Source organism: Petaurus breviceps, unplaced genomic scaffold, assembly GCF_028583685.1.
Source record: "Petaurus breviceps papuanus isolate PSGF00001 unplaced genomic scaffold, PetGlider_PUasm1.0 90681, whole genome shotgun sequence".
NCBI classification, from domain to species: domain Eukaryota; kingdom Metazoa; phylum Chordata; class Mammalia; order Diprotodontia; family Petauridae; genus Petaurus; species Petaurus breviceps.
Window position 1 is genome coordinate 4,469,367 of NW_027187307.1, and position 25,148 is coordinate 4,494,514.

General features: G+C 41.9%; 1 protein-coding gene and 1 long non-coding RNA gene across 5 annotated transcripts in view; one reads left to right on the forward strand and one right to left on the reverse strand.

Moving 5' to 3' along the window:
* The window catches only part of DOCK11 (dedicator of cytokinesis 11), a 176,760-nt gene extending 166,976 nt beyond the window's left edge, over positions 1–9,784 (forward strand). For both annotated transcript variants that reach the window (XM_069065225.1, XM_069065226.1), the window contains 3 exons: positions 245–345; positions 3,067–3,205; positions 9,281–9,784. In XM_069065225.1, coding sequence (XP_068921326.1) covers positions 245–345; positions 3,067–3,205; positions 9,281–9,403 — 363 coding nt within the window. In that variant the 3' untranslated portion in view covers positions 9,404–9,784. The remainder of the gene's footprint in view (positions 1–244; positions 346–3,066; positions 3,206–9,280) is intronic.
* The window catches only part of LOC138143931 (uncharacterized), a 59,673-nt gene that overhangs the window by 6,622 nt on the left and 27,903 nt on the right, over positions 1–25,148 (reverse strand). For 2 of the 3 annotated variants that reach the window (XR_011163824.1, XR_011163826.1), the window contains exon 2: positions 15,916–15,980. This is a non-coding gene — a long non-coding RNA (uncharacterized lncRNA). Of the gene's footprint in view, positions 1–11,169; positions 11,311–15,915; positions 15,981–25,148 lie in introns of all 3 variants that reach the window. The other variant, XR_011163825.1, reaches the window with a different exon arrangement.

The following is a 25,148-nucleotide window of genomic DNA, read 5'->3' on the forward strand; positions in this document are numbered from 1 at the left end:
ATAAAACTACACTAGCAGTTGGTGGAGCAGACATTTCATGTGTTGTGGGGATCGCTGAGGCCCTTGCAGGGTCCTCAAGGGCAGTGTTTGAACTCCTAATATGGTAAATATAAGCAACATAAATAAATGCTCTGTGGGAGGAGGTCCTGATACCACAAAGTTGGGGAACTGCTTCTTTCCAGGAGAGGAGAAACCTGATGACTCTTAACTCTCTCCTGTTATTTATCTCCCTGTACAACTTTAGGTAAATGCTGGCCCCTTGGCATATGCCAGGGCTTTCTTAAGTGACAGCCAGGCCAGCAAGTATCCCACCAAGAAAGTGAATGAACTGAAAGACATGTTTAGGTAAGTGACTCTGAAGCTTCTTGGTGTTAGACCAGAGTCTCTCTCTTAGTCATTCTCTTCCTGAAAAAAAAAAGATCCCTAGGCTGTGGTTCTTCAGGTGCCCATGATCTCTCTGGCAGGAAGAGAAGCACACAGCCTTTCTCACAGTTCAGGTCGTCAAGGGCCTGAATGTTCCTGAATTCTCAGGAGTGGCTCAGGATTTTTCCAGTTCAGGATTTCCAGCAAAGCAAATGGAAGCCTGTGTTATAAACCCAGGTACCTGCTGTCCATCACAATACCTGGATTTGCACCCCACACACGGTCTAGCTCCTTTTCCTTCTAAGTTGTACAATATCTAGTCTTCAGTGAGAGGCCCTGTGGCAGGTGGCCCCAAAGGAAGGACTGAACAGGCTTATGTTAGAATTATTCTGATGATTTAAAACGCAAGTGCTTTGCCAACATTAGAGGTAGAGAGCATACTGCTCTCCCTATGTGTGTTATGTATGAGGTAGATGATGGAGAGAGTGGCCACCGAGGCCATCCCTTTCTCCTAGAGCAGCTTAAGGCCACATGTGGCCCCCTACAATCTTCGGATGCAGCCCTTTGACTGAGTCCAAGTTTGACAGAACAAATCCTTTTGTTTTGCTCACAGATTTGTTCTGTGAAGTTTGGATTCAGTCAGAGGGCCACACTTGAGGACCTAGAGGGCCACAAGTGGCTTCTAAGCTGCACATGCCCCACCCCTGGACCAGAGTTACTGATTCTAACTCTCCTGCCTGGTTGCCCTTAGTTGTTCTTGGTTAATGCAGTGATCATCACTCTCAGGTATATTTATGAAAAGCCTGCATCCAGTGCTTTGGAGGCACCAGAAGCACTGGGCAAGACATTTCCTTTCTGTCCTCTAGCCCTAAAAATGTTTTGGTTAATTGAGGAAACATACACCTGAAATGACCAGAGAACACATGACATCATGGTCCATTTGGATCTTTAGAAGACCCAGCTCATGCTTACAGGCACCAGACCTGCTATCATCTGTTGCTATCGCAATAAAGATGTGAATCTGTGGCAGAGCCGCCCAAGGCCCTTCTGTCTCAATCAGGAACATGCCACAGTACACAGCCTTCTGGCAGCTGCTCAGCTCTGCCAGGACTGCACACTGACCTGAGTAACTCCTGAACAATAGGTGACAGGATTTTGTAATCAGGAGCACCAAGAGGGCCAGAATCCTTACAAAGGTGCCAGCCTAGGGTAAGCAGAACCTACACACCTTTGAATACACTAGTCTGGAGTAAACTAGAGGACTTAGGCACCATTTTCTCTGGTGCTCTGTTGTTATACGGACGGACTTTGCTAGCTAAATGGTCTAGGGGCAACTGGTGAAGGGTCCTAAGGCCTTGAAGGTACCACCAGGAGTGTTGAGTGGGAGCCACAAAGGGGCCAAGCCTTCGAGCCCTCCCAAAGTGGACCCGGCTGTGCTGTAGTAGGACTGCCTTTGGTAGATGTATTGGACTAAATGGCTACTAAAAGCCCTTCCAACTCTCAAATTCGGAGAGCATTAGATTCAGTGTCTACGCTTCTTACCCAGCCAATCTTCCTAGGTGGCAAAAACACCTGAGTTCAAAAGCTGTCTCAGACAACTTATTAGCTCTGTGATCCTAGGGCAAGTCTCAGTTTTCTCATCTATAAAATGGTACCACTGAATTCATTGGTTGTGGTAAGGATCAGGTAAGATAATATCTGGAGTGAAAGTATTTACAGATCCTATACTTTACTATATGCCGCCATGGGAGGGAGGGGGACAAAATGTGAAACTCAAGGAATTGTGGAATTGAATTCTGTAAACTAAAAGGAAACAAATTAATTTAAAAAAAAGATATCTGGAAAAATCGCTTTGCAAACCTTAGAGTGTGATATCAATGGGAGCACTTGATGCCCTTTGCACCATGTGAAGCTCCTTGGGCTGTCATGCCAAACCTCCAGCTTCATCTCCCTGTTTCTGCTTCCACTGCCCTTCCACCCCCACCAGAATCATCTCCTCACTCCCCCCAAAACATTCCTTCACGTTCTTGCACACCCTCCTGGGGCTGAAACTTCAGATCGGAAGCTTGGCCTTGGTGAGCCCATTGTGATTTTGTGCAATTGTGTAACTTTTCCCCCCAGATAGTGAGGGGTCTTACAGGCAAGTTGAGCTTACATTTTTGAGTACTTCCTAGCACTTAGTTACTATTTATTGAGTCAGTGAAGGAAATAGCATCAGCCAGGACTACATGCCAATGGTCAAAACTTCATGTGGAACTTCAGGGATGGAGAGATCAACTGGCAGGGTTCTTGGAGGACATGAACTTAGAGCCCAGATTTTCCCCCAGAAAAGCAGGTGTGGGACAGAGCATTCCAAGTGTAAAGGGAAAACACCAGAGGAAGATCCAGACCCTGGCTCTTTCCACCACACAGGTCACAGACACCTAGAGCTTAGTACAGGGCTGAGCACTTAGTAGGCACTTAATGAATACTAGCTGACAGACTGACAGGAAACTTCTCTGTGCTGATTAGTGACTATTTTTACAACTTACTGCGTTAGAGAGTTGCCTAAGGACAGTGAAAGGGTAACTGACTAGTGTAGGGTCACACAGCCAATCAGAGGCAGAACCTGAATCCCCAAGTCTTTGTGACCCTGAGACTGTCCTCCATCATGGAAAAAGGCCAGGAATAAATGAGATCTGTTCTATTATTGTTCATCCACAGGAAATTCATACAAGCCTGCAGCATTGCTCTGGAACTCAATGAACGCCTCATTAAGGAAGATCAAATGGAGTACCATGAAGGGCTCAAGTCAAACTTCCGAGACATGGTCAGAGAACTCTCTGACATCATCCACGAGCAGGCAAGTATCCGGCGCCTGCTGCCATTACTCGCTTTCAAAGCTGGCACATGCTTTACCACTTCAAAGTCAATACATAAAGCACGTAGAAGTTATTAGTCTGCCTGAAATCCCTTGATTTGCTAATATACTGTCAGCGTAGGGAAGATTCACAAATTTTCTAACTTGTAAGCGCTTTCATTCTATTTCTATAGTGTCTCACAGTCCTTCCCTTGCTCTCCACTCATGCTGCTGCCACATGGATCATGTCATCACAGCAGCACCGAAGCACAGCTCTGACCTTTTCACTGACCAAATGGAGGCCATTCATTGAGAGCTCCCCCCCTCCTCAGCCCTCCTCTTTCCCCTTTGTCTCGCCTTCTTGAGGATGTGCTAGCCCAGTCCAGCCTGTCTTCTCCGGTGCACTGCCCCCTCCATCATCACTCTCTTTCACTAATCTTTAATCACTCCTTACCAACTGGCTGCTTCCCTACTACCTACAAATATGCCCTCTTCAAAAACCCATTTGCTCTGTCTCCATGAGCTATCATCTATAATAGATGCCTCTATTTCCTTTCATTCACCGTCTTCTTAACTCTACACTTCGGTTTCTGACCTCATTATCCCACTGAAACTGCTCCTCCCTCCAATTACCAATGATCTCTTAATTGCCAAAACTATTAGTCTTTTCTCAATCCTTATCCTTCTCGACCTCTCTGCAGCCATGTCACTGCTCAGTCTTTTCTTGTAACGCTCTCTTCTGTCTAGTTTTCAAGTCACTGCTTTCCTGGGTTTCCTCCTGACTTGTCCTCAAAGCTGTGGCCTGGGCCCTCTTCCGTTTCTCCCATGAGCTGCTTGTGTTTGTCCTTCCTTTTGAAGAGGCCCATGGCATTAGGGAGATGATGACAGGACTTGCAGTTGACTTGGATTTGAGGGAGGGCTGTGTGAGATCACAGATCCAGTGGCCAGATATTCATCAGGACAACTGGAGATGGCCCTGGATGCCATGGGAGACCCTGGCCCTTTTAGGCTAAGACCTGTTCAGGTTCTCACTTTAGGCCTATTTAAGAAGTGAGTCAAGGGAGAGTCCCGTTAATTAGAAAAAAAGGAAAAATCAACCAAACTGGGAAGGGAAGATCCACAGGGTTGCTGGTCAGAAGAGAAACAGTTACTGTTGAAATTCACTGAGATCCAGGAGGGCCCAAAATATAGGCATTCATTAGAGTTTGGGGAGGGGATAATGAAGTCCAGTATATGAGCTCCAGGGTGAAATAAAAAAGGAGAGATGGGGAGGGAAATGAAGAGAGGAGAAGAGGGGAGAGAGGCAGAGACATCCTCTCTTCTCCCTTCCTCTTTCCCTCTCCTCCCCTTACCTGAGAGTAGGGGAGAAGAGAAAGGAAAGGGAGAAGGTTAGAGGGTCTCCTGTCCTCTTTCCCTTTCTCTCTTCTCCTTTCTTCCCTTCCCCTCCTCCGAGAAGAAAGGGGAGGGGATGGAGAACAAAGGGAGGATAGGAAGTGTGGTGAGGGAGGGAGAGGGTCTCCCTCTTAGGGGTCAGAGGTCTTCTCTTACAGGGTCTCCTTCCCTCTTCTGTCTTCTCTCTTAGGGGTTAGAGACTTTCCTCTCCTATTCTCTCTCTCTTCTCCTTTAGGCTTTAGAGGTCTTAGGAATTAAAAGGTCTCCTCTCTCTCTCCTCTTCCTCTTTTAGGGGTTAGAGGGTCCCCCCTTCTCTCTCTCTCTTCTCTTAGGAATTAGAGGGTCTTTTCCTCTTTGTCTTCTTTTTTTAGGGTTTAGAGGCCTCTCTTCTCCTTTCTTCCCTTCCCCTCCTCAGAGAAGAGAGGGGTGGGACAGAGAGGACAGGGAGGGTGGTGAAGGGAGAGAGGGGAAGCAGCCTCTCAGATTCCACTGTGAGCCCCAGAATGACTGTCTTTGTAGAGAAGAGATGCACTCTCCTACCTTCCCTTCCCTATTCCTCCCTCGTCTCTCTTTGAGGAGAGGAGACCCTCTAAGAGAAGACCTCTAAACCTTAGAAGAGAAAACAGAGAAGAGAGAGGGAGAATAGGAGAGGAAAGTCTCTAACCCCGAAGAGAGGGAACGAGATGAGGAGAAGGGGAGGGGAGACCCTATATATAACCCCTAAAAGAGAAGAGAGGGAGACCCAGCAACAAGAGCTCCTCCCACTTGCAAAGAGAGAGAGGAAGGGTCTCTTCTCTTAGGGGTTAGCAGTTTCCTATCACATTCCTGTCATACCTGCTTCTCTCCCTTCCCCTCTAAGACAGGAGGAGAAGGGGAGGGGAGAAGAGGAGAGTGAGGGGAGGAGACCCCAAGATACTTTAGCTTCCCTTGGAGAGGAGAGGGAGGGGACAAGCTGGCTGGGTCCCCATTCAGGCAGCTCTCTATGCAGATGACTCTTAAATCTACTTGTCCAGCCCTAACCTCTCCCCAATATCACATGGTCAACTGCCTATGGGACATTTTGAACTCTGGCTCACAGACACCAAAACTGAGCTCTATCATCTTCCCCCCAACCTGTCCTTCTTCCTCATTTCCCTATATTCTTCCCAGCTGCCCAGGCTCACGCTCTGTCACCTCCCACATCCAATCAGTAGCCAAGTCCTTCTGATTGCACCTCTGTAATGGTGCTCATATCCTCTTCTCTCCTTTGACACTGCAACCACACATAGTCCTTCGTCACCTAAAGCCTGGACCACTGAAATAGTATGCTGGTTGGCCTCCAGTCTCTCCCTCTAGCAATCCATCCTCCATTTTGCCGTCCAATTGATCTTCCTCAAGTGTCTGACCATAACATCACCTCCTGCTCCTACAAGCAATAAACTCCAGTTGCTCCCTAATTAAATCCCGTTTGGCAGTGCAAGGCCTTTCTAGCCTGACCTCTTCCTACTTTTCCAGTCTTCTTCACACCTTCCTCTTTTATCCAGTGCCACTGGCCTTCTGGTTCTTCCTTGCATTTACCGTGATCTCCCCATTGGCTGGAGCCCCTGCCTGGGACACTCTCTTCCTCAGTTTAGCTTCTCTGCCTTCCTTCAAGTCTCAGCTAAGAACTCCCCTTCTGCAAGAGGCCATTCCAAAGACCATCTCCAACAGGTCCCTGGGCAGAGCTGCTTTGTACACAATTTCTTGCACATTGTGTCCCCCGATAGATGGGGAGCTCCCCAAGATCAGGGACAGCTTTTGACCTTTTTTTTGTATCTCCAGTTCTTAGCACACTGCCTGCAACTTAGTAGGCAGTTAATAAACACTTGCTGATTGACTGATTGACCATGTCAGTTCTGATCGATGAACTGTAGTGACTCCCTACCTAAAGGATCAGTCAGTAGGCATCTATTAAGTACTATTTGGCAGGGACTATGGATCAAATGCAGACTCCTGTTTGGCATGTACCAGGTCCCTTCACAGCCTGGTACCAACTTACCTTCCCAGCTAAATTTATTAGACTTTCTCCCTTTCGTGCACTCTGTAGTTGAGCCAGACTGGCCACCTTGACCTCAGGTCAAGTCAAGTCACCGAGCATTTTTAAGGGCCTACTTCACTTACATTTGGACAAGGGTACACGCCTTAGTCAAAAATGGGACAGCGCAGTGACGCTGTGTGTCAGGAGGATATACCGTTGCATGGAAACCCATGAACCTGACAGGAGGATGTAAAGTGAATGGCATTGGGGTGAAGACAGAAGGAGAGAGAGAAGAACATTACCTATCATTGATGGAGTAGACTGCGAATGAGCTCAGTCTCCCAAGATAACATTGAGTAGCAATCAAATCTAAATCTTAGCCTGAGATTCAGAAAGTCAAATGTAAAAAATGAACGAGTTCTAGTTTTAGAGCAGCTTCTGTGTAAGATTTCAAGGTTTAAGTTGCAAAGCATAGGAGTCTACAGTGCGAGGAAGTTAGTCTAAGATGAGGAGAGGATTAAAAACTGTCCTATAAGGAACAGTGAAGGAACTGGGGGTGTCTGAGAAAGGCGAGGTGGGGGTATATTATGTCTATTCCCAAATCCCCACAGCTATCATGTGCAAGATGGGTTTGTTATTCTGAATAGTGTCAGACATGAGAGCCAGAATGGGTGAGCAGAAGTGAGCTGCAAAGAGAAGGGAAAATCAATCCAACTGCTTTGTTTTCCAGACCTCCCATCACAACAGGAAGTTGGGGAGGCTTCTGTGAAATTGCTACTTTAAGGTAAAATCCTTTTATTAAATGAGGCACTATAAGAGAACCTGAGCTTCTTAAGTGTTCAGCTCACATCCGTGTGAAGGATTGTCTTAAGGGATGACAAGAGTATGAATAGTAATTTGCATGCAGCTGCTGACCTGCTCTTGAACCCATAATTATTCAAAGTGAAAGCAAATTCCTCATGTGCCAAATTATTACAGGATCAAGAAAGATAGCATCTAAAACAAACAGTTTTTGTGTATTTTTTTCTCTAAACAATGGATTTTGCAAATTTATTGCCCCTTTCCCCCACCTACCATTGTCAGCTTGTCCCCACAAAACATGGCAGAGCTCTGTTCGGTTAATGGGACAAATATTTTGGCTACTGACTATTTTAGGTTAAAACCAATACCAAGATATCAGTGCTTAGAGTGTTTTGTCACCGTGTGGGTATGCAGGTTTGTCTGGACTTTTATGTTCCATATTCATACAGAAAGCATGTATATGTAATAAATATAGAATACATGATATAGATTATGCAGATACATATCAAATTCTGATCTTCCTGCCTCCTAGTTCAGTGCTCTATCCACTCTTGTTGAATTCAACCTCATTTTAAATATGAGAAAACTGAAGCCCACAAGGTGAAATGACTGGAAGGTTCTGCCACACAGGTCTCCTCATTCCAAGGCTAGTGTCCTTTCCCTTATACCACATGGCCCCAATATAAAGTTAGCAATACATCCAGAAGGGGAAAACGGGCATCCTGAAATTCAGGGCTGTGCTGGAGCCAGTTCTCAGTGTTTCACAAGAGCCAAATTTTCACTGACAGCATTTACACCTCAGAGAAAGGCCAACCAGGACTTGATTGTTCTGTCAATTGTCCCACATTTTAGGAAGTGTTAATAATGAAGGCTGACCATTTCCCAGAGCACCCCTGCTTCACCTCAGCAGGAGGGAAACGGAAGGCTCAGAAGTCATCACCAGACTGGGAGGCATGGTGACTGGAGGCTAATAGGAATAGGCATTCTTTTGCTTTAAGATTTACAAAGTGTTTTCAATTCTATTATTTCATTTGAGCCTCACAACACCGCAGACAAGATGTAAGAAAAATTACACTTACAAATCCAGCAAATCATTTCAAGTCATAGTTTTAGAGGAAGCACAAATTCTGTGAGCCAGCAGGATCTTGTGGAGAAGATTGGGAAGACATGTGAGGAGGAAAGCCCTGTCTTTAGACTCAGTTCAGCCAGCTACCCTAACATCAAACCGAACTACAACTAGGCGTTTGGGGGGGGGGGGGATACCGTGAATCCCAGGGTGGGCCTAAACCCCACCCATTGGCTGGAGGCCAGTGAATGAAATGGAGGTGTTGTTGCCAATCATCATTTTCTCCATCGTTGATAACAGTAAGCTTATAAAGCATAAGGAGTTGTCAGAAGTATGCCCTTGGGACTGTCTTCACTGGCTCCTTCCTTTGAAAGCTCCCTAGCATTATTACAAATCACTATTTGATGTTTTCTCAGGCCTGTCTTCGATAAAGGTAAGTCCAGTTTTCTGCAACATTACTAATCTCTTTCAGTACAATACAGCATCTCTTGGCTACTTTAAAGTTTAATCCTTAATCAGAGACCACTTTGCTTAAAGTAGTTGTGGTATTTCCACCTTATATCAGCAACTTTCTATTGAATTGAACCTAACTAGTTAAGAAAACGAGTCACATTTGCTTAATGAATAACCAGTCTTTTTTGACTTTTTTGCTATGCTGCCTTTGCAACCCAGCTCTGAGGACGCACGTGGGTAATGTCACATTTTGTCATTTCTGCCTTATGTCAGTGATGAGTTGAAACTCTGCCTGCTATTTCTCATTCACCTTCTTTTTCAACAATGGCTACATTGCATCATGCCTACCATGTGCATTTTTTTGTTTCAGATGTTTCAAGAAGACACGATGCATTCTCCCTGGATGAACGATACATTACATGTGTTCTGTGCAATCAGCGGGACAGCAGGAGAGGGAGGATATGGCTCCCCAAGATACACGGCAGAAGTATAAGGAATGACGGATGTGACCTTAACCTAGACTGCCCTTTCCCAGGCATCTTTGGAACTGTGCAGATGTTAGTGGGAAGGCTTGATATCCGTGGAGTATTTCTTATTACCACCAACAGCCAACACTGTCAAGCTCTCAAACAGGGTGCTTACTTATTTGCAATATTTAAGAAATGTGCAAGTGCCTGGATAATGCACCACTCTGCTTGTTTTGTATTTTTTTTAGTTAAACCTGTGTACTAGAAAGCAGAGCTCAAACAAATGGATTCAGTTTGCTCAATTATGACTCAAAATTGTAATGGCGCTGTGTAAAGCTGTACAATGGCATATAATAAAAGGCAAAACATTTGTAATTGAAGTAAAGAAATAATTACTTTGCATCTTCCACTGTCACAGTAGTCCTTGGGGAGAGGGTTCAGATGATGTTCTTATAACAAATTTAAGAAAGAAAACACTCGGGTGGCTAGGTGGTGCAGTGAGTAAAGCACCAGCCCCAGAGTCAGGAGGACCCAAGTTTGGTTCCGGCCTGAGACACTTAGCACAAAAAAACTAGCCGTGTAACATTGGGCAAGTTACTTAACCCCAATTGCCCTCCAAAAAGCAAAAAAAAAAAGTGGAGGGCAGCTAGGTGGTATAGTGAATAGAGCACCAGCCCTGAAGTCAGGAGAAATTGAGTTCAAATCCGACCTCAGACACTTAACACAAAACCAGCTGTGTGACCTTGGGCGAGTCACTTAAGCCCAATTGCCCTACCTTCCTCCTCCAAAAAAAAAAAAGAAAACACTCCAAAATGGTAGCTATTTATAGTCTCCTCTTTGAGGCACACTTGGATTAGTGGAACCAAGAGGCTTCCATTAACCAGCAACCTGCATAATGACAATTGTAGAGCTGAGGGATGTGAGTAGAAAATAACAGACCTTCAGTTCTTGAAGTTTCTCTGAGCACTAAGGGGGAAAGGGCTGGACCCCTTCATGGTCCTAGATGCAGTCTCTACAGTTTTGGGTACTATCTTTTAAAGGAACGTTTTCAACCTGAAATGTGAATGGTGAGAGGGGAGAGGAAAGAAGGGTGCATGGGAGGGTAAGGGGTCTCAAATAATGACATAAGGAACACTAAAGAGCCTGTTCTGGACTGCAACTCCCATGGAATGCATGTCACCAGCTTGAGAAAAATGAAAATGTGGACACACAAAAGGACACTATAAGGAATTAGGGATGATTAATCTAGAGAAGAGATAGTAGTGCAGACATGTGTGCTCATGGGAGAGATGGATGTCCATGGGCTGTCTAATTATATGGATGCGGCTTATGGGTGGGCCTGGATGAGAACATAGAGGCTGTGGAGGGATACTAGCTCTTTCCTTTGCCTATCTCCCAGAGGGATATTGGGCTGGAATTATATCTGTGCCCTAAAATATTTCTGTTCTAATCTAAGGAGACAGTTTTAGAGATTTGTTTTTTTTTTTATTTTTATTGCTTTTTTGGAGGGCAATCAGGGTTAAGTGACTTGCCCAAGGTCACACAGCTAGTAAGTGTTAAGTGTCTGAGGCCAGATTTGAACTCAGGTCCTCCTGACTCCAGGGCCAGTGCTCTGTTCGCTGTGCCACCTAGCCACTGCAATTTTAGAGGTTTAGAACAAAAGTTATTTCCTTAGCCACTTCAGGAGGAGGGTATCCCCAAGCTCACACTCATTAGCTTAATTTTCCACCACCACACCAATTGCTGGTTACACAAAAAACCAGTACATATAGTGAATAGCAAGTAAACTCACATGTCCAAGCAAAACAGCAACCAAATTAGAGAAGTTGGGCAGATTAGAATGCTAGAAAATACACAAGAATGAATGAATTCTTCTGTTGGGAGCAGAAAGAGGTCCGATCTTCCCCAAAGAGAAATTCTGTCTCCTAGAAATCTGGAACATAATGAAGAGTCAGCTTGCTCTACGTGTCTGCAGCTTTCCATATCTTTCTTTCCCATGTGTCTCTCCCAAAGGGTCTCTGTAACCACAAAAAGCTCTGCCACCAACTCCATCTCTCACGTAAGCGGTTTCACCTCAGCTTCCTCTTTCCCAATTAGGAATCATGTCTCCCTCTACATATAGCACATAACACAGGACTGCCCTTTTCCCACAGTATCTGGGTGGGAACCATGGTTACAACTGTCTTTATTAAAGGGCTATCATCTCTAAGAGGAATTATATTCATTCTGTGTAACTCCTGAGAGAACACCAAGAGACAGAAATTACAAGGTGGCAGATTTGGGTTCAATATAAAGCAGAACTTTAACATTTCTTACATCAGTCTGTATGCTTCTCCCAACTTCCAACCATAACCACCCTAGTCCAGGCCCTCACCATCTCTCACCTGGCAAGAGCCTCCAAATTGGCATCTGCCCCACAGCCCCTCTTCCATCCATCCTCTGCACAGCTAGCATTTACGTGGCCAACTAGCATTTACGAAGTGTCTAGTTGCCAGACACTTATTGTTGGAGGTACAAAGAAAGGCCAGATACAAAGTAGCCCAGTCTAATGGGGGAGACCACATGCAAACAACAATGTACAAACAAAATCCATAGAGAGGATAAACTGGAGATAATCTCAAATTAAGGGAACTGGAACAAAAGGTGAGACTTGAAGGAAGCCAGGGAAAGTAGGAGGGAGAGATGAGGAAGGAGAGCATTCCAGGCATAGGGACAACAGTGAAGATGCTGGAGGTGAGACACAGCAAGTGGGCCAAGTCAATGTCACACAGAGGGGAGTGGAAACATGCAGGTACCAGATTCCAAAGGGTTTTGAAAGCAAACAGCTGCCATTCCAAAAGGGCACTCTTGTTCAAGAACCCACAGTGGCTCCCATTGTCTGCTGGCATTTCAAACCCTTCACAACCTGGCTTCAGTTTGCTCTTCCAGGTTTACACATCATTCCTCCCTCCTCTCACTAGTCCCCATCTTCTATGACTGGGATGCTTTCCCTCTAGAATTTTGCTTCTTACAACTCATAGCTCCCTTCAAGGTTCAATTCTAGTGTCACCTCCTTAAAGGGACCTTTCCTGATTCCCCCCAGTTGTTAGTATCTCCTTCCCACCCCCACCCACCTCACCCCCATCACTGTGTATGTACTTGGTATGTAGTTTGTATTTACTAATCTGTGAATTTTGTGGTACTCTAGTAGAATGAAAGGTCCTTGAGGACAGGGCCTCTTTTTGTCTGTCTTGCCTGGAACAGGCTTGTTGATTGATCAATCAGAGAGTGATGAAATGGATTGTGTTATTAGGTAGCAAGGTCCCATTCACTGAACATGTAAGTAAAGCTTTGAAAACCCCTAATTAACACAATTTATACAATATATATCCAACGTGATATGCCAGCATCAACAGATAAAGGCAGGCCAAAGATGTTACAAAAGGGTGGGGCGGAGTGAAGATGGTGGAGTAGAAGCAGGGTTAGGGTTAGTCATTCAGTGGAATAGAGGACTTTTCAGCATTCTTGATGAAAAAAAACAGAGTTGAATAGAAAATTTGACATTCAGATGGAAGAAGCAAGAGAAGGTAAACAGGTTAAAGAAATCATAAGGAACCTATCAACGTTGAACTATTAATATTCCTACATGGAAAAATGAACATTTAACTTATGAAAGTTTTCTCAGTATGAGAATAGTTGAAGGGAATAGAAATGTATATATGTGTGTATGTATATGTATGTATAGGTATACATACACATATATGTCTATATAGGAGGGTATATGTGCGTATGAGTACATATGTGAGTGTGTGTATATATATATATATCCACATGTATACATAGACAGAGGGCACAGGACCAATTGAGTAGGAAGAGATGATACTTAAAAGGTAAAATTAAAAGGTGAGAGAGGAATATAATGAGAGGAGATGGGGAGAGACAGAATGGGCTAAATTATATCATGTAGAAGAGGCAAGGAAAAATTGTTACAATGGAGGGGAAGAAGAGGAAGGCAAAAGGCAATGAATGAGTCAACCTTATTCCCATTGAATTTGGCTTAGGGAGGGAATGACATACACAATAAATAGGGTATTCACCCTACAGGAGAGTAGGGGGGAAGGGGAAGAGAGGGGGGATAATGGAAGGGAGGGCAGGCTAGGGGGGGAGGGAAGTTGGAAGCACCCACTTTTGAAAAGGGAAAGGATCAAAGTAGAGAATAGAACAAGTGGGGGCTTGGATAGGATAGAGGAAAATATAGTCAGTCTTCCACAATATATCCACTATGGAAATGTTTTGCATAGCTACTCACATACAACCTATATTGAATTGCTTATCTTCCCAGTGAAGGTGGGTGACAAGGGAGAAAGGGAAAGAATCTGAAATCCAAAGTTTTGAAATCAAATGTTTAAAAATATATACACATATTATTATTAATATTTTATATGTAACTGGGAAATGAGATATACAGGCATTGGGGCATAGAGATCCACCATGCCCTACTGGAAAGTCGAAGGGGGAATGGGGGAATATGTGGGAGAGAGCAGATTGGGGGCAGGGATATTCAGTGGGAATGCTGTTTTGGGGTGGTGGGTAGGGAAAATTGGGGAGAAAATTTGTAACTCAAAATCTTGTGAAAATCAATTATGTAAGCTAAAAAATTTTTAAAAAGATGTTACATAAGAGATTCCTAACCCAGCTCTAAGATGCCGTGACACTAAAACTTTATTTACAAGCTCTCTTTGGTCCAGCCTATGTGGTCAATTTTACTGGATTACATGGATTATATGCCAGAGATAACACTTTCATCTCTGGTGAAACCTTAGATTATCTGATTAATTCAGGAAATGACAACTTCTCACTTCCCCTAATTTCTGGTCTATTATAGTAACTTCAGGGGAGCACTGATAAATGCTGATAAATGGGAAATTAATAAACAACCAGGACTGCGGAAAAAAAAATACCTATAAGATATTTTATGGTTTGAAATATATTATTAACACTTTCCCTATCACTTAAGTCTAGATACTCAACAAAGCAAAAAGTCAAGCCAATTGATAGCATTTGCAGAATTCTGAGGTCTAAAAGCTCATGTTGAAAAGTTAAGGATCAGCAGGTCCATCACATTCTGGACTGGTCCTCTTTTACAGATGATGAAGAACCTAAGAAACATGCTGCTGGAGGTGACTCCCATGCTTCATGAGAAGAAAATTGTCCTGGATTTTGGCCATGGTGGGAAGAGACTCCAGAATCCATCTAGTCCAGTCTTCTCTTTTTATAAATGAGGAAACTACAGCCCAGAGAGAGGAAGCGACCTGCCCAAGGCCAGAGTATTAGGGAGCAGAGGTAGGACTGATAGACTCTCAGTCTTGGAAGGCATCTCAGAAGGTCTCTAATGAAGCCCAACAAGCGAAGCTCAACATGGCTCAATGACATCCCCTACAACAATCCAGCCTCTGCTTCAGCTTGGCTTCTGAGGTCCCTTCCAGCTCTAACTTGATGACCTATGACCTCAAGGCAGTCCATTCCACATTGGGAAAGTTATAATTTCTAGGAACTTTCTCCTTATGTCAAACCTTATATAAACATCTGTAATGACCACCCATTGCGCCTTGTACCCTTGGGCCAAGCAGAACAAACTGAATTCCTTCCCTATATAATTAATAGCCCTTAAAGAAAGTTATTGTTGGAGGCAGCTAGGTGGCACAGTGAGTAGAGCACTGACCCCAGAGTCAGGAGGACCAGAGTTCAGTTCTGGCCTCAGACACTTAACACCCACACAAAAACTAGCCGTGTAACCTTGGGCAGGTTACTTATCCCCAACTGCCCTCCAAAAGGCAAAAAAAAAAAAGTTATTGTCTTCTCCAGGATAAGCTGCTAGTTTTCAATCAGTCCTCACAGGGCATGATCTCCAATCCACTTATCATCCTGACTGAGCTCATAGGGATGTACTGCAGCTTGTCAAATGCGCTTCTTAAGATGCAGTTCCCTAAACTAAACAATATTCTTCAGCGCTTCTTAAACCCCATATGGGGTCACAGTTTGAGAAGCGCTGAAGGGGTCTAGAGTGGAAAAAATTTATATAAGTCCTGCTCTAGATGAACTCAAACCAGGGGAGAGTACAAATGGATCATCAGTTTTCTAGGCCTGACCTCCCAAGGCTCTCAAGGAAGGCTAAGGGCTGGTTATCCTACCCCCAACCTCCAGCTAAGTCATACTTCCCTGCCGACTCATACTGAGTTTGCAATACACAGAAGCTGCTGCGTAGCCATGCCTCCCTTACTCTGTATTCATTGTTTTTAAACCCCAGTGTGGTACTTTACATTTTCCCCTATTAAACTTTCTCCATCTTGGATTTCTCCCACTGTTCTAGCTTTACAAGTTCTCCTTTGGATCCTGTCATGCAACAAGTTGGTTATCCCTGCCTTCCCAGTCTCACGTTCTCTGCAAATTTGATAAGTATGCCCCTCTGTCTCTTAATCTAAACAATTACTAAAAAATGGACCAAGGAAAGCTCTCTGGGGCACTCTACTAGAGGTAATTCAGAAATGGTGCTACATACCTTGTAGAATGGCGGAAACATCAGTGTCTACGGCTGCCTGGCTTTGGCTGGGGCCAAAAGAACATCTGAAAGAAAAACAGAAAACACAATATTGTACCAAGAGTTTTCCTCCCTATCTTTACCACAGACAATATAAACTTGTTTATATTAAGATGAGCCATGAATGGTTGTTGACCAGGCTATTTAACACAGTAGTATTTACTATCAAGTTACTAAAAGATGAGAATAACATATAAATGGTATGGCTTATATATTTTTGGTGCTACTATACTGAAATTATTTTTTAAATGCCATCTGCTTTATATATATTTGAAGTGCCTGTTCAGTAGTAAACATAGAGAACTTAAAAAAAAGAAAATAAATGGTGTTGCAGACCCAGTGTGCATTTTAGACAGCACCTGAGATTTCATTAGGGTAAGAAACTCCCTCTACCAATAAACAAAGCACCTTCTCTCTAAAGAATGGTCTCAAAGAGCTCCTTGGGACACTGAGAGGTTAAGTAACGAGGGTATGTCTGAGAGGGAAACTGAACCCTAATTTTTCAGACTCTCTATTGACTAGGCCTTTCCATAACAACAATAGCAAAGACCACGACTAGCAAAATCACAGCATAGTTGTTTTTAAAACAATTCTCCAGATCTCCAAAGGAGAAATGTGCCAAGTCTTGATTAATTAAAGCTGCAACAACGAGATGACCAAAACAGCTTCTGAAACTGCAGAGACCCAAACTACGTAAATAAAGCTCCATCACCCTACCCACTAAACACTGCAATGTGCAAGGCTTGTCTTTCCAACTCCTGATAACACCACATGAAGGGCCATAAAACACTGATCCTAACTTGCTGTAGAACTGAAAGTAGATGTAACCACCTGAGGGAAAGGGGACTTACAAACCCAGTAGAATTCAGACCACTACTAGTAGCAGTTATATTTGACAAGGATCTAAGCAGGCCCATCCCAGGACAAGCTCTCCAGCATGCTGCCAACTCCTCTCCCTCTATCTGAAGAGCACAAACTGGCATATCCCAATGCCTTCCTTTCCAGAGGGCAGTACCTGATTTAGATCACTTCACTTTGCTTCTGATGTCATGCCTCATTTCAACTCCAGAGAACAAGCTGCCCCCACACTATGTGCCCCCCAAACTTTCTTTCTTCCTTCTGTGTGTTGTCTCCCCCTTTAGGGTTATAAGCTCACTGAGGGCAGGGGTTTCTTTTTATTTTATCCCCAACAGTACTTAACTGTGCCTGGCATGCTTAACGAATGTTGACTGGATTGGCGTTGAAGGCCAAAGAGCCTTGGGTCTATACAAAAGAAAAGGTGTCTGCCAACACTTGCATGGGAAAGGACCAAAAACTGAAGAGAGAAAACAGCAAACAACTATCTCAGAATAGAAAAAAGAAAGCTGGGATCCCATACGAATCAACAGTGAGAATTATAAAGACAAGATGAAACAATGAGCAAAAACTGAAAAGGGTACAGCACAATAATTATATAAGTATGATACTTCAACACAAAAGGAACCAAAAACCTTTGTGGGGAAAAGCAAGAAAATAAACTCTGAGGATTCTTCAAAGATCACGTAGCAAGACAGACCCAAATGTTTTCAAATAAATACATGAAACTTTTAAAAGAAGATATTAAGATGGAAATTAGATAGGAAATCTGAGCTCTCAAAGGAGAAGTAAATAAGACAAACAGCAGAGTAGACAACTTAAGACATACCACAGATGAGTCTACAAAGTAGTAGATGCTCTTATAAAAAAGTGATAGCTATGGAACTCAAAAATGCAGATGTGGAATAAAATCTGGCAGAAGAAAAGCTCAAGACAACAACTTTAAAAGAACACATGATTTCTATACAAGCCAAAGCAAAAGACCTTGAAGGCAGGATATTCATAGATAACATAAGGATCATAAGTCTCCCAGAAAAACATGATGAATTAAAAAGCCTGAAAAGTAATGATAAGAAAATTGCTCGGGAGCTGTTAAAAGTGACAACAAATTATTAATTGATTTATTCTGGATTGTAAAGAGGGAAAATTAGCCATACTTGAAATCCCCAAACATGTAAGTAACTTCCAGAATGTCAATGCAAATAAAAAATTTTGCAAGTATCCAAGAACAAGGCCTTTAGCTACAAAGGTAAATTAATTCAAATATCACAGGATTACGGCACAGTGATGAGAAATCAGAACTAAAACTGACAGATGATGGGTGAAATCTGAAATAACTTGAGGAAACGAAGGTTCAAGCTTCCAAGCATATAAATTTAGTAAGTAATACATGTCAAGTGCATAACAAATTGGGACCAGGCCTCCTCAGCTTGGCACTGAACCCCAAATACAGGAGAAGACAGATTTTTATGCATTAAAAGATAACAATTAACAGGCTATAAACCAGAATACAAGATTAGGCAATCTGATTTCTAAGTGGAGGAAAGATTAGGGACTTTCTGAGTTGGGAGAGGGATGAGCAGTTTCAGGAGTTGGAAGGAGGGAGAGTGAGCAGGTGGACTTTCCCGGATATGAAACAGGATGTCACTCAATTCCCATGATTAGCAAGTACATAGAATTTACAGGAAAATGAAACAAGTCTTAAAATGGAGTCAGTTTTACAAGATGGAGTCAGTTTGGTTCATATAACTCTCTCATTTTCCCTCTTTGATCCATCACCTCCCCCCCATAGAGCACTCATCTATAAGCCAAATTTTTTTGGAGGGCAACTGGGGTTGAGTGACTTGCCCAAGGTCACTAGGCTAGTTTTTTTTGTATTAAGTGTCAGAGGCTGGATTTGAACTCAGGTCCTCTTGACTCCAGGGCAGGTGCTCTATTCACTGTACCACCTAGCCACCCCATAGAGGTTTTTAATGTGTTCAACAAAAGACCACTGGAAAGCATCTTCTTACATAGCTTAGAACAACACTAATACAGAATCTAAGAGCAATGATGATGATGTCCCCTAAAGAGACAAATCTTATTCAATAGACTCTATAGATAAACTACATCAGGATCAAACTGCTTAGAGGGCTCACAATGGACTAATTCTGAGAGGAGAGATTTCCATGTTGGGATTTCCCTAGTTGGAAGGGGAATGCACAAGTTTCAAGAGTTGGGAGGGGAAGAACAAGCAGGTGTGAAGTGGGATGTCACTCAATTCCCATGATTAGCAAGTAGGTAGAATTTCTAGGAATATGAAACTTAAGTTTCAAAAAGGAGTTAGTTTTACAAGATGGAGTCAGCTTGGTTCACACAATTCTCACAATTCTCTCACAGATAGTCTAAGAACTAAAGGAGAAAGGGATATACCCCCAAAATAACTTGGAATCAGACAGACATATAACCTGAAAAACCTAAGCCCAATAATCAATGAAAAAAGATGGACCTACAGGAAAAGAGGTATTTCAAACAGTCTTACTAAAGAAATCAGAAAAAAACCCCAGAGCATTCAATTTGAAAACACCACAAACAACAGAAGTATAAGAACATTACACCTGAGTTACATCTGAGTGAATTTCTTATCTAACAGCCTATCACACAGAGGAGAGCCCAGATATAGTGGCACCACTGTCACTTGTGATGAGAATACATGGTTACAGAAATGCAAATTTAGTCCATTTTCCATCTATTTCTAGTATGCTTTTCTATTTCAATTAGACAATATCCAAAACCCTCCAAAGATTTCCCATTGCCTAGAGTAGGGATTCTTAATCTGGGGCCTACAGACCACCGAAGGGATCTAAGAACAGAATTCTAAAGGTCCATGAACCTGGAATTTTTAATATTCTGATATTAATTTGATTTGTATTATGAAATAAAAACCATTATTCTGATAATGGGTCCCTAGGCTTCACCATTCTACCAAAGGAATTCATGACATTTGACTTAATACATAAAAGGTTAAGAACTCCTGGCCTAGGTGGTAAAGTCCAGTCTCCTTAGCACGACATTCAAGGTTCCAACCTTACTGATCTGGCCCCAAGTCCCTTTCTCAAGCTGACCTGCAAAGCATTCAATGTGGAATAGAGAATCTATTCCAAGCCCCATCCCTCTCGCTGGATAGTTATGGGACGTAGGGAAGGCAATGTACCTCTCAAAGCTCCACTTTCATCATCCACAAAATGAGGATGATAAAAGCACTGATCTCTTGGGGCTGTTCTGAGAATAAATGAAAAAAATGTACGGGAAGTACTTTGCAAACCTTAAAACTAAATAAATGTTAAATAGTATTATTATCATCCTATTTTCCTGGAAATCACTAAGATTTATTAAAGCCTCTGAACCAACTGCAGAATGAAAACAACTCATCACAGCTGCTACTGATTACAGCACTTCAGAGATAGACCATGGAGAAAACAGGATACTTTCCAAGCATCTTTTTTCCTAACTCAGAATAGTTAAAATTGGGTAGGACATGGTTCGTGAGACAGGACTGGGGCCAAATTTAAAGCTCTTAGCTGAGTGAGGCGACAATTTGTGTATCCCTCAAAAAACTGAAACAGCAACTAAGAGTAGTAGCAGTAACAGCAGCCTCAGAACTGTGCTGTGTTTGCCTCACTTCAGTATTGCTAAAGTTGACTCAGGAGTTAATAAATAAGCTGAAGAGGCTCACCAAACAAGGTCAGAGTATCTGAATCCTAAGCCTTTTATTTATAAAGATTATTTCAGCTAGATAACAACTATACAGAGGAAATTGTGCATTATCAAGATTTTCTACCAACTACTAACTAGGCATCGCTGTCTACTTCCGATAAACAAAAGAGTGAAATAGGGTCATTCCCTTACAGGAAAATACATGTGGCTTGGCATTACTTACTGGTTAGTTACAGCCTTCTATATGTAGAGTCCTAGATAGTCTATGCTACCTGACGAAATTCACATGAAAAACACAAAGAAGAATATTCCAAATCATTAATAACACAAGAAATCCCAATGAAGAGAGCTCAGAAACAAAAGTGTCAAACATCATAAAAGACAGAAATAGTGTTGGAGAAACTGTGGAAAGACATTCTGTCAGCTGAGCTACATGTAAATTGGTTGAACCATTATGAAAATAACTTGGCATTATTCAAGTACTACACTGTTTATACTCACCTTTAACCCAACTATATAAATACTCAGAATGGACCTCAAGCAAGTAAAAAAGAAAACTAAAGGGCTCATACATGCCAAAACATTTGTAGCATTTTCATGGTAGTAAAGCCTGGCAATAAGGTGAATGCCCACTGATACAGCAACAGTGGAACAAAAGTGGCACGTGAACACCACCAAACTAACATGAAGACAAGGCTGATATCAACTCCTAAGTACTAAGAATGAAAGATACCTTCTTTTCAGTGGAAAGATGAAAGCTACAGATACAGAATAAGGCATATGTAGTTAAACACAAGCAATTTGGAGGGTGCTCCCTTTTTCTTAAAAGGGAGGATTATAGGAGTAAGGCTGGGGGAAGAAAGTTATTAAGAAATAAGAGTGATGTTGGGGGGAGTACCAATAAAAACATTTTTAAATTAAATTTTATTTTTCAATTATTAAGCACATTTTTCTCCTCCCATTTTACTTCTGTTTAAAAAAGTAAAAGTAAATTATGACATGTATATAGTCAAATAAGACAAATTCCCATATTGGCCATGTTAAAAAAAATCTGCATCTCATTCTACATATTCAGTCCAGTCTCTCTCTTCCAGGAGGTGGGTAGCATCTTTGATCATTGGTTCTCTTGAATCATGGTTGGTAACTACACTGTTTGGAGTTCTTAAGTTATTCAAAGTTGCATTTTTACAATGTTGTAGTATATAAATTGTTCATATAAATGCATATTTATTATATATTTAGTATATATGTGTATATACATATTTAGTTAGTATAAATACATGTAATATACATGTATAGTATAAAATGTTCTCCTCGGTCTGTTCACTTTGCATCAGTTCACACAAGTCTTCCCAGGTTTCTTAGACCAAAATAGTATCCCATTAGGTCCATAATATGTTCTGTTATTACCCAACTGATGAGCATTCCCTTAGTTTCCAGGTCTTCACCACTACTTTAAAAAAGTTGTTATAAATATTTTTGTGCATATGCGATCTTTTCCTATTTCTTTGATCTCTTTGGAGTATAGGTCAAGTAGTGGTATATTACATGGTAAGAAATAACCAACATGAGGAATTCACAAAAACACACGAAAACCTGTATGCACTCTTGACAATGTATAAAATGACTGTGATAATGTAAATGAAAACATTAAAAGGCAACTAAATTTGAAATCATTGCAATTAACACTCTTGGCTGATCCTAAATAGCTGATGATAGAATACAGTCAAAGGAAGGCACACTAAGAGTTCAGAGAGCTGTCAGTTGCTTACGCTTTACTGTTTCTCCTTTACCAGGAAGGGTTAAATGACTGAGACATTGCTGAGGTTATTGGGAAATGACTATGGTATGAAAAACAAAAGCACCATAAAAAGTTTTTAAAATAGAAAACACAGGTTTAAGAATCCAGTCTAAAAATAACACACACACATATGTATGTATACAAAAGCTATTTCCTCTAATATGGTGGATGGTCTAGAATAACAAGCTGTTTATGCTGAATAACCCAATACAATCTCTGTTCACATTACAGTCTCAGTAACAAAATTATCTGGATGATTTTTGCCTTGCAGATGGTAAGTAGCCAGGTCTTTCAGAACTTTTGAACTTTAAAAGGACTGTTTGTTACCTCATTTGAGCCTTACAACCTGCTAAAGAAGAGAAGAAATTATCCCTGTTTGATAAATGCAAACACAGAGAGGTTCGGTGACTTGTTGGAGGTCATTCAGTGGGAAGTAGGGAACTGTGTCAAAAGCTGTCGGGGGGGGGGTGTCAAGAAAGATGAAGACTGGAAAAGGAGGCATCTGATTTAACCATTAGAATGTCACTTGTAACCTCAAAGATGAATTTTAGTCTAGTGGTGGCGGCAGAAGGCATCCTGCAAGATCGAGGAGACATGGGGTGGTGACGGAGGGGAGCGGAGGGGGAGAGGAACAAAGTAGTTTGCTTTTCTTGTAACCACAGATTGTGGGATTTTGTTTTCTTAACCAATCTGGCACTCATTTTATTAGGTTTTTAAAATCCATTTACATTTAAAGTCATGAGTTACGTTTACATTTTCCTCCATTTGTGTCTTTAGCATTTTTTTTTCTTGAATTAGGGTGTGTGTGCGTGTTCCCCTTCCTCTTCTAAGTTCGTACTTTGTCTCTACAATTACGATTAGTTTTGCTCTATTTACTACAAATCGACCTCACTCCCACAGGCTCTCTTCCCCTCATCCTCAACACCCTCCTCTCATTTTGTTAACCCTCAATCCAGTTTGGGAGTTTTACTTAACTTGCAGATTTTTTTCTCTTTTCCTTTTATTTAATTACTTAATTCTTTTCCTTCCTTTTCCCCTTCTCAGATAATGGTTAATTTAAATTCCCCACTCCTCTAACTTCTTTCATTTGTGATTTTCTTTTCTAAACTGGCTTTCTTTACCTTATTCTCTTATATTTCTGTCTATTCTAAATTTTCTTCTTTAAAATGAGACTGAGTCCATTGGACTGACTGTTTTGTTGCCATTCTTTCTATCTCCAGGGCTTAGTACAATGGCTGGCGCATCGAAGCCACGTGACGAATGAGACTTGACTGCTTGCTTTGATTCTTTATCTACTCATTAATTCCTTCTTTGCCCTCTTTGTGTTCCTCATCAAACTAAAGCTTCTAAATACTAAATATTCGCCCTTCTAATTTCTTTGCTTGTGGATCTTTCTCCTGCACCCCTCTTTTCTGTTGTGCCTCACTCTTACAAATATCAATTCATGACAGAAATATTCTTCCAATGATTATTTTTTTTCCAATAAGCTTTTCTTAGCACAGTGCTTGGCACATAGTAAATGTTTACTAAGTGCTTGTTATACTTTGTTGAAGTTGCCATTTGCCATGAAATTTCCTTGCTGGTTCCATACCCTCAGAGCCTTCGAGATACCAGTTTATCCTCAGGAACCCCAATTTCCTTTTAATTGAGGACTTACTTTCTAGAGAGGCACTCTATCTCAGAGGAAATGGTCTCTATGCACCAACACCCTGCAGGGGTGATTAGACCCACTGTAAGGTCCCACCTCTCATTACAAACTATATCTTTCCTCCCATGAGAGTGTTCTTCAGCAGGATGCCCTCACATAATTGGGCTGAGATCTTTCTCTTTTTTTCCCCCATTTCAATCCCTGCCTTTACTACCTCGCCCATTATGCTGTAGTTCTCTTCTTACTGAAAGACTATAGGAGTTATCTTTCCTTAATGATTTAGCCATGAACTTAATTAAGGTACATCACATATTCCTCTCTTCCCTTTTATGTCCCCTCTCATGCTCCAAGTAAGTCCTACAGAATACAATGATTCTCCAATAGAAGAAATTATGGGGGTTTAGTCCAAGGTGGTTGATTTCAGGTGATCATTTTATCCTGGCATGACGGCTCATGGAGTTAAAACCAATCAGAGTTCCTGATGTAATTAGCAGAACAAAATACTGTCTTATAGAAAGTTGTTTCTAGTTTTACTAACCCTGTCAAAAATGGGAAATAAGGGTTATTCACTGATCTTGAAGCCAGGATAGCTCTTTGCAATCACTACTTTCTTTGCTACATTGTTCACTAAACAGTCCTTCCATAATGCATTCTAGAATTTTGTGAGGAATTGAACTACAGTGACTTGTAGTTAGCAGATTTCATTCTGTTCCACTTTTTAAAAACTGGAGTAGTATTTTCCTTTCTCCAATGCCATGGCCCCTCTTTTATACTATATAATCTCTCAAAGGACACTGAGGAAAGTTCTACAAGGTACTTAAGACTGGAGCTCCACAGCCCCAAACTGCTTTTTGGCTGTGGCTCGAGTAATGCCTGTTAGCAAAATCAAAATAATTCACTTAAGCTGAAAATGTAATTTCAGTTTTCATATTTTATCTTTCTAAATGATCTGGTAAACTAAACTCTTCATAACTTTTTGTGAAGGGATGGGACAGGGCTTAGTAGATTTGTATTTGTTTTCCATCACATTCATTCATTCATTCGTTCATTCATTCGGGTTTTAGTGAGAGGATGTACGTTGTGTTGAGTATTCCAGGGGGATTTTTTTCAACCACACCCATGATTTCATTAGTACAAGTAAATTCCCTCTAATGATGGACATCAGCAACTGGTCTAACACTTAGAATCCTAGTG